Below are 13921 nucleotides of genomic sequence, written 5' to 3'. Positions count from 1 at the left end.
CTACCTCAAGACTGACATCTGCATAGATTGCTAGATATACAAATAAGGAGATAGATATATGATGGATTGATATGTACATAATATAGATAAATCTAATAGATAGACTGTAAGCTAGATACATGAGACATACATACATGACAGACAATATAGACATAATAGATAATAGATACACACACACACACACACACACACACCGTTGACCTTCCTATCCTTGTCTTTTATGGGAAGATAGACAACTAGCCCACAAAAGATCCATCTTGCTGGATGAGGACCTCTAAACACCCTTGAAGGCCTTCCTCATATCTATGCCCCGTGGAAGGACTGGCCTTGCTTGTCCAGCCACCTCTAGTCTGCCTCTGAGAGCTTATGTGGAGGAAGGCCGGCTCTCATGCACCATCAAAGCCTGGGCCTAAGAGACTTAGTGACGGTCATGATTCTCCCTAGAGTCTTATTTTAAAGACAGTGAAACTGAGGTTCAGAGAAGCTGGTTGCTAGAACTCTTTCCTCTAAGAGGTGGTGGGGCCAAGCTTTGAATGCAAACAGCCCTGCTGCTCAGCTACCACACTGCAGAGCTCCTGGGCAGGCTAGAATCTGGTAGAAAATTACCCTGTTTGCTCTGAATTACATTGCCTTCCACATGACTCTCTATCTCCAAGGTACCCGTTTATCCAGGAACACACACTGCTCATGCTTTGAAGGCTGCAGTCTATGTGCTATGGTCACTGTCCTCCAGAGAGAAGGCCAGGCATGGTAACTTGTAACTCCAGCAGTCAGGAGGTGGAGGCAGAAGCTCAAGGTGAACTTGTGTTATTAAGTGAGTTTGAGAAGAGCTTGGGCAACATAAGACCCTGCCTCAAAAAGAAAAGCTCTGGGAGCCAAGAAAATGGCCCAGGAGACGAAGGACCTTGTGCACAAGCTTAAGGACTTGAACTTGAATCCCTAGAACCCATGTGAAAGGTCAGATTCAGCTGTGAGAATCTGTAACCCCCAGCAGGGAAGCAGAGAAAGGTAGGTTCTTGGAGCTTGCTTGGTTCAGGTAGCCAGCCTGGTTGAGTCAGTGAAGGTTCAGTGAGAGACCCTCTCTCTCACAAAAAAGAAAATGTGGAGGCTGACTGAGGAAGACACCTGATGTCAACCTCCGGCCTCCCCATACACACTACACACATGCACAAACACCAGCACACACATGTGCCCACATGCATTCAAACATTCATTCACACATGGGACAATCCATGCTCATCTCCTCTCTTCTTCACACTGTCCCATATAGTGCCTCTCTCTCCTCCAAGCCAAAAGGGGCCTCTCAGGGCTCTTTAAAGTCCCCAGAGTGCAGAGGGCACAGGCGGTCTTTGAGCTTCCCCTCACCCTGCCCCCACCCAGCCCCACTCTGTCACCTTTGATCTTTTCGCCTTTACTCAGAGAGATCTCCCCCTCGCCTTGCGCCTGGTAGGACTTCACCGCCATGAAGGAGCGACCGGGTACCGCTGAATAGAGCTTCCTACGTCTGCCTCTGCTGCCCAGGGAGCCCCCAGGGCCCCCTGAGCCCCCAGTTCCCCCAGCCGGCCCATCTCGGGGTGTCCCGCTGGAGCTGCATACACAGAAGTTGTGAGAGGCAGGGGAGAGTGGAGGGACAAGGCACTTCTGGAGGGACAGGCGTCCTTGGATGGAAGTAAGGCAGAGCATCAGGGTGGGGACAGGGATTGAGTGCTTTTCCAAGCTCTAGTGTCCTTGGGAGACCAGATGCACGCCCCACTCCCATTTTAAGGCTCCCAGCTCCACCCCTCCCACGGTCTGCAAGTACAGTCTGATTCAGCTTCCTGAAGCTGCTCTGGCACATCGCACAGCTCATGAGCCTTCAGTGACTCCTAGCTTCCTCCTGGGGCAGGTCCAAGGCCACAGCCAACTGTTCCCAGCCTTCTCCACTTCCTTGGGACCTGAGACATACCTGGTGGGCCTCCTCTTCCTGACATCCGCAGAAACGGCCTCTTCTCCTGTCCTCTCAGCTCCCAGAGCTCCCTCCCTGGACTCGTACACAGCCTTGTATATTGCTTCCAAAGTCCATGCCCACCCCAAGCCCCTATTTCTGCTCTCTTTCCTCTCTCTTCACCCTGCCATCTGTCTGTCCTCATAGGTTGCGGCCTTTTTCTTCTAGGGTTCTGTCTTACCATGCCAGGAGTGAGGTACCTACCCTAACGCCCTCATTTTACTCATGAGACAATTAGAGCTGCAGGTAGGTATGGAACCCACCACTCCTGGGACAGAAGGTGGACAGCTGGGTTGGCTGTGTGGGCTCTAGAATGGCAAGTTTGGGGGGCGGGGCTTAGTCCTGCCTACCTGGGCCGGCCTCGAGGTTGTCTCTTGGCGTCTTCAGGATGTCTCCCCCGGGACGGGGAGCGTGCCCGGGCTCCTCGGGGACTGCTGGCACTTCTGAGGGTCCCACTACTGAGTTTGGTGCTGGGGGCCGAGGGCTGTGACTGGCCCTGGGATCCTGAGGTAGGGCCAGGGGTCCCAGAGGATGAGGCCCCTGGGGCCGAAAACACCATCCAATCAGGCAGCGCCATGCTCGTGTCACTGTTAGCTCGCAGCAGCGCTGGGGGTACAGTCAGCCCTGCGCCTGGGGGTCCCCGACGCCGGGCTGCATACTTGGGGGACTCCTGGAAAGGTACTGAGAGCGAACAGTGGTGGTCAGGGGCAGGCAGGTAGGATGGGGAAACAGAGGCAGGTGGGAACCGTAAGGGCAAGCGGTGGAGGGAGAGAGAGAAAGGTAGAGATGAGACAGTGAGGGTGGTGACCCGCTGAGTTATCCCCCCCCAAACATCTATGTGCCATCCTGACACCCTTCAATCAGGCCACCAACTCTGTACTCCCTAATATGAACCCTCAGTTTCTCCTTTACCCTAACTTCTTCTCACTCACCCACATCCTGTTCCCGATGGTTACGAATCAGTTCCCCCAGCTCAAAATTCCCAGCAATCACAGCCACCTGCAGGAGGGGTCCCGGGAGGTGGATGCTCAGGAGAGAGCACGGACAGGTGGCATCTTGAACCCCTCTATCCCGGCCTCCCACTCAATCAACCCTCCATCCACATCACTGACCCCACCGACCCTCTTCCTTCTCCCAGACCATGCAGCATCCCTCACAGGTAGTGCTTTTGGCCCCTGGTCTTCTGTGTCCCTCTCCCAGTCCCTGCACTGGCGATTAACCCAGAACCCCAGACCTGGAAGGGTGTCTGTCCATTGTTATTTTTCACATCCTTGTTTGCTCCACGATAAAGGAGGATCCTGGCACAGGTCTCCTGAGCATGACAGCCAGTGGTCCAGGAGGAGAGGAAAATGAATAGTAAGTTAGAGTGAGTAACAGAGCTGTGTTGCTGGGGACTTCAGAAATACTCTGACCTAAACCAGCACGGGGACAGCAGCCCCTCGACAAGGCAGGTCATTCTTTAAATGCGGCCAGTCGGAGGAGAGATGGACTATGTACATAAAACACACTGGGAAGCTAGGCCTGGTGGCTCACGTCTGTCATCCTAGTTTACTTCAGAAGCTGAGGCAGGAGATTACAAGGTCAAGGCCAGCATGGGCAACTTAGCAAAGTGCTGTCTCAGGATAAAAAGTAAAAAGTGAGCTTGCGATGTAGACCAGTTGCAGAGCCTCTGCCTAGAGTCCCCCAGTGAGGGAAATGGCTCGGTGTAGGGTGGCTGCCTAACACATGCAGGTTCTGTAGCATTGCGTGTCACACAATACAGTGTGTAAATAAATATGGGGTTTCAAGGACTTAGGATGCAAAAAATATACCCCTAGTAATTTTATGTTGATTTCATATTGAAGTGATAATACTTGTAGAAACTTCAGGTTAAATAAAATCTGCTGCAGACACAAAATTGCCTGCTTCCTTTCCCTTACTGTGTCTGCTGCGTTGGGGAGAGGCAGCTAACCTTTTTCTAAGGGACATTTTAGGGCAGGAGAGGTCTGAGCTGTGGTTGCAGATACTGTTCTCTCCACCCTGTGAGGGGCTGAGTATCTCTCCTTTCTACCACCAGACTCCACAAGTTGTCTCCTGCTAAGGGGGCTGGGCTCCAGACGTGGCTAAGTGTCCTGTGTGGACAGAAGCACCTCTGAGCTCTTTGAAGGGCTTCTTGCTTGTGTGCCAGTCACCAAGCTTCAGAAAGGAGCTCACCGAGTCGCCTGCCCGGCAGAAATCACCGTGGTGATCTCACAGATGGGGAAACGAAGTTCTCGGCATCGTTCAAGGTCACGCCGCCGGTAAAGGATTGACCTTAGATTCCGTTCCTGGTCTGTGTCTGTGCATGTGTGTCTGTGTGTGGGAACGATATGTGTGTGGTGTGTGAATGTGTTTCTGTGAGGGACACTGCCTACGTGGAGGTCAGGAGGAAATGTTTGAGACTCTTGTCTGATGGTGTCCATGTCATCATAGTTGGCCCATGAGGTTTGTTTGTTTCGGAGGGGAGGTTCTTTGTCTCTACTTTCCATCTCCCTATAGGAGAAGTGGGATCACATATTCATACTACATCAGTGTGTGTGTGTGTGTGTGTGTGTGTTCTTGAGATTTGAACTTAGGTCCTCATGCTTGCATGCAAGTGCTTTTAAGCTCCAAGCCATCATCCCCAGTGCCCTAGGTCTGTCTTGATTGCACTCTCTGCCAGACTTAGAAGGAATAGTATACACAGCACAAAGGGTAGGGGGCCACGTGGGAGATAATGGGGGACATATACATTCCTATCTGTCACGTAGCACTCTCTATCACTCTGAGCTGAACTAGGTCTCTGACATGACCCGAGGCCTCACCCAAACAACCCACTTGGCTAGCCCATCTCAACCTCAATACCACATTCCATCTCAACCTCAATACCACATTCCCTTGCTCCAACCATGCTGGCTACTTCTTCCCATAATGGGAAAACCTTTGCTCCAGGGTCTTTGTACCTACTGATCTAAAGAGCTTCTTGGAATTCACCATCCATCGATTTCTACACGACACACTCTCGCTTCACTTGGGTTTTGTACTAAGGCACCATCTTTTCAGAGAGCTTTTCCCTCACTGATCCGTCTTCTGTTCTTTGCCTGAGACAGGGTCTTGGGATAGCCTGGACTAGCTGTGCAATCCATGCTGGCTTCACATGCGTGGAGATCTGCTTGTTCAGTCTGAATGCTGAATGCTGACAGGAGTCGTTCACATCTTCTCTCTCTCTCTCTCTCTCTCTCTCTCTCTCTCTCTCTCTCTCTCTGACACTCTTGCATAGATAAGTGTTCTCTAAGCCAATATTAACCCATTTCCTTCAGAACACTGTATGCCAGAGATCCCATATTCTATGTTACCGGCTCTCTTCCACGGTAGGTACCACAGAGGCATGGGTGCGTGACACCTCATTCAGCAGTGCCCAGCCTACAGGGATTGTCCGGGAACATTTACTCAGTGGAAGAATATCATCTGGTCTTTGTCTTGGCCTGAACAAACCTACACCGGCCTGCAGTTCCACTCCACTCTGGCTCCCTTGAACGTGAATTTTGAAGTGCCTCTTTATTATACCCTCTTCATAGGAACCCCGTTAAGTGTATACTCTGCACTCAATTCAGGCCTATTCTACAGGATGGGATCAGAGCAGGCAACATTCGTGCCTAAACCCTTGCAGCCAGTCACTGGAGCAAGCAGGGTGTGACCCTGGTCTCCAGATCCTAGTGTCTGTCTGTTTGGGTCTGACTGCTAACATCACTTGCTGGATAACAAAGCAAGTCCAGTTTGTGCCTGACTGTGTTGTGTGTAGCATGTACAACCTCGTGCATGTATAGCTGCATATTCCCATGCTACCACAGATGTATGTTTTTTTCATGCTTTCATACTCCCCACAGTCCACCTCGAGGGGCAATGGGGCCATAGTGTGATGCTCAAGCTTCCTAGTCTCTCCTGTGCCTGACCAAGTTTAAATGTCCAAGTCCTAGTGAGTAGCTCAAGCACACAGTAGGTGCTCAGGAAATGCACTTGGAAGAGATGAAGATGGAAGATGTGGAGCTGCCAATCAAACTTCATTTGCTCAAGCCACTCAATTATTCATTCATTTGTTGAGTCATTCAATCTGTCAAAAACAGCAGCCACCTGTCAAGAGTTCTGAGCCCAGAGCTGTGCAGAGTTCTGCTGGAGATCCATCCACAGTTCCATCACTCATTCAATCTGTCATGCATTCATTCATCTGCTCACTGCACACAATGCAGTGAGGATTACTGTTTGGTGACGGCTTGGGACAGAGCAGTCTAGGAGAATCTCTCCCCACTCTTGAGAGAGAAACACAGACTGGACCACCAGCAGGGGCTACATGTACATATTGCAGGGTTAAGGGGACAGACAGCAAAGGGTGAAGGTCAGACCTGGGCCAGATAGGCGGATGAATGCACAGACAGTATATAAATAGATGGAGGGATGGGTTCAGGGATGGATGCATGGATGTAAAATAATTGCCATGTTCTGGGAGGTTGGGATAGAACCAGAATCTACCAGATCCTGTTCCCACCATTGAGAGGCCCATAGCCTAGAAAATCTGACCTTTGCCAGGAGGATGGATGGGTGGATAATGGATGGATGGGCAGAAAGATGAATGGATAGATGGCTAGGTGGACCGGTATGTAAACAGATGGATGGACAGGTGGATGGGTGTATTAATGGATGGATAAGTCAATGTGTAGATGAATGGATGGGTAGATTGACTGGTGGTGGAGAGGTGGACAGACAGATGGGTGGAAGCATATATAGATGGGTGAGTGGGTGTGTGGCTGAATAGATAGATGCATTGGTAACGGATGAATGGGTGATTAGGTGAATGAAGGACGGATAGATGGTGAGTAGGTGGATGGTTGAATGGATGGGCGGCTGGGTGGGTGAGTGGGTAGAGGATAGGTGGTGAATGGGCTTATTGATGTACCCACAGGCAGCTGGATGGCCAGGATGAGCAGAGGCAGGGAGCGAAGTGGGTGATGAGCTCATATTTGCTAATCATCTACTGGGTCTGATAGCAAGCAGAATGTTCACCTGTTTGACCTTTTGTATGAAGGATATTCACGACTGACCCATTTCACAGATGGTGGGGGTTGGTGGGGGAAAACTGAAGAAGGCAAAGCAGCATGTTCATCTGGCCCTCTCTGGGGACTAGTGGCTGCTGTATAATTCTCTGCACTCGATTTTCCCTGCTCAGATGGATGCCAGCCTCTGACCGCATCCTGGCAATTGACACTGATGATGATACTAATAATAACAATTATTATCACGGCTGTCTTCTAGGGATGAATACTTAATGTCCGCGACCACTCATCCCTTTCAATCAGCTGACACGGTTCCCATTTCAGGGAGGACAAAGCCTCAGAGAGTGGAAGGCACTTGTTCGGGCTCTTCCTGAGTGTGTGGAGCTGGGGCTTTCTCTCTCTGTGTCAAGCACCTGCCTCAGAGTCAGAGGACCTGGCACAGAGGAGCAGTAGAGACAGCAGCAGCAAGCGGGAAGGAAATGCCAGCACTGTGTTTCTGGGTTTAAGGAACGCCAGTCCTCCCTTGGCGTTGAGCATCCTGCTCGCTGCCACAAGGCGGCACTTGGATACCCGCCATATCCCCAGCACTGGGAGTTCTCAGGAGGCAGAAGGGGCTAGGGCTGTTTTGGAAGACTTCCTGGAGGAAGGGGGGGAGCAGATCAGCAGCATCCCAGCAGGTGCTGCCCTCCCTACCCTGAAGTCCCCCAAGCAGCTCTTCAAGGGCAAGAATCTTGCTGTGTGGGGGCTGTAGCTCCAAGAGGCTTGGCCAACCTGGGGGTCTCTTGGTACTTGGGTGGCAAAGGGGTCTCAGCTCTTGCTGGCAGCAGACCCATTTGGTGAGAGCTTTGTCTCCTTTTTACAGATCATCTTTCCCCAGAATTCCTGGAGAGGGACCCTCCATACAACATTAAATTGCTAAATATACAACACTCTCACCTCCAGGCTTTACTGTGTTCACAGCTCTGTCCTCTGCAGACTGAACTTGCCTGGCCTCTTGTCTTGTACACAGCTTGTGCTCCCTTCCTGGAGCACTCTGCTCCACTCATCTGCCTCTGCTGTCTTGACATCCTTCAGAAACCCACCTCCACCCAAGTCCAAACATGGCTCTCAAGGGAACGTGATTCTCCATAACTTTACTGAGCACCAAGGATTAGATCAGAAGCTCAGTATAAAGCTTGGAGCCGGACACAGGGAAGAAGCTCATTAAGCATGATGGGCAGATGGGTGGATGATGGCTGAATAGATGATGGGTGGGTAGATGATGGATGGGTAGATGATGGGTGGGTAGATGGATGGATGGATGATGGGTGGGCAGATGAATAAATGAATGGATGATGGGTTTATGAGAGTGGATGTACGGATGAGTAGGTGGATGGGTGGATGGGAGAAAGATGTGTGGGTAGATGGGTGGGTAGACAGAGGGATGGATAACTGAGTATATAGGTAGATGGATGATGAGTGGATGATGGATGTGTGAGTAGATAGGTGGATGGATGGATAAGTAGATGGGTTTGTAGATGGGTGGGTGGGTAGATGATAGATAGATAAGTGGATGGATGGGTAGATGAGTTTCTAGATGTACTGATGAATGGGTGGGTAGATGGGTGAATAATGAGTGGGTGGGTGGATGAATGGATAAGTGGGTGGACGAGTGGATGAATGAATGGGTAGATGGATGGATACATGAGTGGATAGTAGATAGGTGAATGGATAGATGGATGAAAATGGTAAATGAGCAGAGGTTGCAGAGATAGGAAGTTGGAGTGGAGAGGGCTTGAACTGGTATGAAGCAAGTGCCTTTGAAGGGGCAGGTAGACATTGCTTGAGCTGACCTTGTTGTAGAGAGCACAGATGTGCAGGGCCGTGTTTCCTGAGGCATTCTGGGCTCCAGGCTCAGCCCCATAGAAGAGCAGGTGTTCCAGGTGCTGAGAGTGCCCTCGTTGGCAGGCCTGAGGGTACAGGGAGTGCATGGGCCTGGTTAGACCTCATCTGAATCCAAGGCCCTCTTCCTTGAGGTCAGGGATCTCTGCATCCATGTCCCCTTCTTTTTTTTTTTTTTTTTTTTTGTCTCTATTCTTGTTCAGAGACCCAGGACTTTAGCTTCCTGACTCTAAGCATTCAGTTACTTCGCTGTATAAATACCCCAGGCTGGCCCTTCAGGTGAATCAAGCAACCAACCTCATCCATTTATCTATTCCTGGAGTTCTTTCTGCCTTTTCCTCTTTGAGGAAATTCCACTCCCCTCTCTGTAAGGAAACCTGCCATCTCTTTGATATCCCATCCCTTTGGATGCTGCAGAGCCCAGGTATCCAAGCTCTCCCCAGTACTTGGGACTGAATCTGGATACCTGATGGATTTCCTGCCAGCCGTTCTCATCTGCAATGCCCAGCTGGGCCCTGTTGTACAGAAGTAGCTCGCAGCAGCGGGGGTCTCCCCCCACCATAGCTGTGTGGAACAGGGGGGTCAGCCCTCGTCGGTCCTTGTAGTTGGGGGAGCCCCCAAGGTCCAGAAGTGCCTAAGGAGGGACAGAGAACTCAGGAAGAAAGGTCAGATAGCAGCTCTAGTTTCAAGGGGCTGGTAGGGAGGTAAGCCTTGAATGACACATACAGGCTCATATCTGTCTCGTTTCTGCTTCAATGAGTGTGTGTGTGTGTGTGTGTGTGTGTGTGTGTGTGTGTGTGTACATGAGCAAGCGTGAACACCCATGAATGCACTCACATGTGAATGCTAGCACATAGGAATCAATGCTATGTGTCTTCTTGAATTGCTCTTCACTTTATTTTTTGAGAGAGCCTCTCAGTGAACCTAGAGCTCATGGATCCAGATAGAACAGCTGACTAGTGAGACCCGGGGTCCTCCTATCTCTGCCCCCTGGCACTGAGGTTACAGGCACCTGCCACCACGCTCTGCTTCTCTGCTTGGGTGCTGGAGGTTGAACTCAAGTTCTCATGCTTGCACAGACTCCACTGACTACGCCATCTCTCCAGCCCCTCTGGTAGTCCGTAGACTCTGAGCCAGGCTTTGCCCAATCTGCACTAGTCCTAGCCGTTAAGAACAATGAGAAGACAAGGCAGATGGCGTCACAGGACCCTCCCGCTCTGACATGCAGCTCAACCTTTCTCTAGTGGGTGACTCTCGATGAGCCACTGGAGGATGTCCACGACCAAAGGCGTCTTAATTCATGGCAGAGTTGTAGGGAAGACAGATGGAAGGATGGAGGTCTATGTGTTAAGAATGTCCCCAGTCAAGTGCAGGAGCGCTATATAGACACCCAGGGCAGAAGACTAGGAAAGGCAAGACTGGGGTGAACCCATGTCGAGCCAGCATCCTTCAGGGTGGGAGTTCTAGGGGAAAGAGAGGAAGGGTGCAGAGAGGGGAGGAATCTAAGCTTGTATAAGAACAAGTGTGACAGTTGTCCCTGTGCAGAGAGCCCATAGCAGCTCTGTGCAGCAGGATACTACAGTGAACTGTCCCCAGTGGTGTCATCCAACATGGTGGCCACAGGGGGGCGATGAGTACCTGGCTGGCTGTTGAGTCCAAGGAAGTTCGATTTTAATTTTATTCCATTCTAATTAATTTAAAACTAGACAGCCTGATGTGAGCAGTGGTTAAGGGGCTTGATAGCAAAGATCTGAAACCACGCAGACAAACAGACAGACAGACAAAAATGCAAACAATATCCATTGGTTCTGGCTATAAACAGCAATTGTTCGTGCCAAGTGTTTGTGAAAAGAGGAGTCATCAGTGAACCGGGGCGTCTGTGAATATGGGTGTGTCTCAGTCTTTGGAATCAGCCTATCCTAACCTATGCCTAAAGAGGGATCAGTTGACCTGACAGAGACAGAAGAAAAAAGAATATTTTAAAATAAGACTGTATGCAGGGGCTGGGGGTGGGGGTGGGTGGGTGGGGGGTGGACAGCTCAGTTAGTGAAGTGTTTGTCATGTAAACATAAAGGCCCCAGCTTGGTCTCAATAATCCATGTCAAAAAGTGGCACACGGTTGCAGTCTCAATGCTGGAGAGGCAGAGGCAGGTGGATCTCTGGGGCTTGCTGGCCAGCCAGACAAGCCTAATGGGGCAGCCCTGAGTACCAGTGAAAGCCCCATCTGGAGAAATACCGTGACTGGTTCCTGAGAATTGGTAGCTGGGGTTATCCTCTGGCTTCCACACTTGTACATGCCTGCTCATAGGTTCCACATGCATGTGCCTGTTATGTACACACATACACACACACACACACACACACACACACACTGCATACTAATTTGTTCTGTGCATTTTTCTGGGCACAAAGGGCTAATTTGTTTGGGAAAGCACCTTTTGTTTCTTTGATGGGAGAGTCTCATGATGCCATGATGCCACCGTTAACCTCAAACTCACTCTGTAGTGTGTGTGTGTGTGTATGTATGTGTGTGTCCAGATCTTGGCTATCAAGACCTTACACCCCTCACCCTCCTTCCTCTACCTCCCCAGTGCTGAGATGCCAGGCTTGTGCCTCCACATCTGGTTTTTGGAAGGTGTGCTTTGCATCTTAGGTGTGAGAAGGGTCTGGATTTGTCCGCGAGAGAATGTGTGTGTTGGGAGGTGAAGTGCTAGGCTAGGAAGGATGAAGGGAGGGGCGATTTTAAAGCTGTGCTTGGAGATGATCTCCCCAAGCAGCAGGGGCTCCCTTTCTGTGTTCTAGGGCCCTCAACGGCAGGTACTTTGGGAAAGCGGAGATAGGGTGTGCATTGGCTGGGCAGAGGGAAGGGGGCCATTCTGAATGCTCAGGGAGGAAGCTTTAGTGGAGGGGATTTACCCGGGCTCAGTCACCACCAACTTGTAGACTAAGCTGGGGCATCTGGAAGACTGACTGGGGAACTGTGTGCTTGTCAGTGTGTGGGACAGACTTTGTGGTAGGGACATAGAGGGAGTTTGGGTTGGGGAGCAATGAGATGGGATGCCAGGTAACCTAGGCCAGTCTTGAATTTCCCAGTGCTAGGATTACAGGTATCTACATCAGGGGAATTCTTTTGATCAGAATTGAAGAGAGTAGGGTTGGAAAAATAGAAGGGAAAGGAGAAAGGGCCCCACATCTGGGGACTACAGCAGCCTCACCGTGAGCGCCAGGCAGTGCCGGGCACATGCAGCTTTGTGAAGCGCTGTCATGCCATCCCGGGCCCTGAAGTCTATATGCGCCCCGCCCAGGCACAGCGTCCGAATCACCTCTACTGAGCCTTCAGTCTGGGCCGCCAGGGTCAAAGGTGTCTCTGAAGGGCAAGAGAAGACCTTCAGAGGCATACCTTTTGCCTCCACTTTCAGACTCTACCCCTGGCCTCCTAGCTCAGCCACCCTCCCCCCGACAACCTTTGGTCCCTCGGTCTCACCCTCTGGGGTTGAGGTGGTGTCCCCGGCCTCTCTACCCAACCCTGCTCCTCACCCCAGTCCTTCATGGCCCATACCCCTTCCTACCTCCTGAATCTGAGTCGTGGTAGTTGGGGTCCAGCCCCTTGTCCAGCAGCCTTGCCACCTTGTCAGACGTCCCAAGCTGCACATATTCCAGGAACTTCTTCAACCCAGTCTAAATCATGTACAAAGAAAGACAGGGGGTGTCAGGGAGATCAGGGAGACTGAGTGAAGAAAGCTGCAATGAGAGCCAGCACTACCCAGTGGAAATACACAGCCAACCCTTTGCAAAGGCAGAAAGGAAGTCTGGTGTGGTGGGGTCATGTCAGTTGTCTCAGTGCTCAGGGCAGAGACAGGAGCATGGTGAGTTCTAGACGCACCTAGGCTATATACAGGGAGACCCCATCTAAAAAGTAATATTCTAATACAAAGGGTAGTTTGAATGAAAATGACCCCCACAGGCTCACAGGGAACGGCATTATTGGAGTGATCGTGGCCTTATTGGAGGAAGTGTGTCCCTGGGGGGATGAGGCCTCAGATGTTCTAGCCATGTTTAGTGGCTCACTCTCTCTCTCTTCCTGATGTCTGATGCGGATGTGGAACTCTCAGCTACCTCTCCAGTCTGCCTGCATGCTGCCATGTTTCTCGCCGTGATGAAAAGGGACTAAACCTCTGACACTGTAAGCCAGACCCTATAAAATGTTGTCCTTTATTAGAGTCTCTTCACAGCAATAAAAGCTCTAAGACAAAGGGAGACTGTGAATTGTGTTGAAATCCATACTGATGACAGGTGTTCTCAAAGGAATATATGCTTAATGTCACTGTTTTGATACACAATCCATAAGAAAATAATTAAAATCCCATGGCCTGGGGGTGGTGGGATGGCTCAGCGGTAATGGTGCTTGTGGCCAAGCCTGCTAACCTGAATTTGATTCCCCAGAACACACATAGAGAAGGAGAAAACTGAGCTCTAGAAATTATCCTCTGACCTCCACATGTGAGCCATGACATGAACATGCAACCCCACCCCTACCAGACACATACAATAAGAAAGAAATGGACGTAATTTTAAAAGTATATTATGGGGGCTGGAGAGATGCCTTAAACTGTTAAGAGTGCTTGCTGTTCTTACAGAGGAACCCAAGTTCAGTTCCCAGCACCTGCCAATGGCAGGTAAATGCCAGCTTCTAACGTTTCTAGCTGCTTTGGGTGGCTGCATTCACATGCACACACACACACACACACACACACACACACACACCATTAAAAATAAAATAAATGTTGGAAACGGATGCAGTGGAATTTTTGTGCTGTTTTTTTCTGCGGTGTGACTCAGCTCACACCTGTCACATGTACAAAGGAGCCATACATGGCCACTGGCTCCCACAGTGGATGGCACAGGTAGGGAGGAGAAGGCACGGAGGGGGCGGGGAAGATCGGGGTGGATAGTGTGGGAGAGAGAAGCCTGGAGGAAAAACCGATCAGGGAATTTCTTCCCATTAAATGTC

The 13921-nt window shown here is 50.7% G+C and overlaps 1 protein-coding gene across 9 annotated transcripts in view; it reads right to left on the bottom strand.

The window, feature by feature from the left end:
• Positions 1–13921, bottom strand: part of Shank1 (SH3 and multiple ankyrin repeat domains 1) — a 51179-nt gene that overhangs the window by 31474 nt on the left and 5784 nt on the right. For all 9 annotated transcript variants that reach the window (XR_003946476.1, XM_006540864.4, XM_006540868.4 and 6 more), the window contains 8 exons: positions 12480–12588; positions 12126–12277; positions 9377–9544; positions 8862–8978; positions 3219–3296; positions 2917–2983; positions 2335–2665; positions 1395–1588 (listed from right to left, as the gene is read on the bottom strand). Coding sequence is in view for 8 of the 9 variants with exons in the window: in XM_006540864.4 (XP_006540927.1) it covers positions 1395–1588; positions 2335–2665; positions 2917–2983; positions 3219–3296; positions 8862–8978; positions 9377–9544; positions 12126–12277; positions 12480–12588 (1216 nt within the window). In the remaining variant the exon portion in view is untranslated. The remainder of the gene's footprint in view (positions 1–1394; positions 1589–2334; positions 2666–2916; positions 2984–3218; positions 3297–8861; positions 8979–9376; positions 9545–12125; positions 12278–12479; positions 12589–13921) is intronic.

Source organism: Mus musculus, chromosome 7, assembly GCF_000001635.26.
Source record: "Mus musculus strain C57BL/6J chromosome 7, GRCm38.p6 C57BL/6J".
NCBI lineage: Eukaryota > Metazoa > Chordata > Mammalia > Rodentia > Muridae > Mus > Mus musculus.
This window is presented reverse-complemented; position numbering and strand designations above follow the sequence as displayed.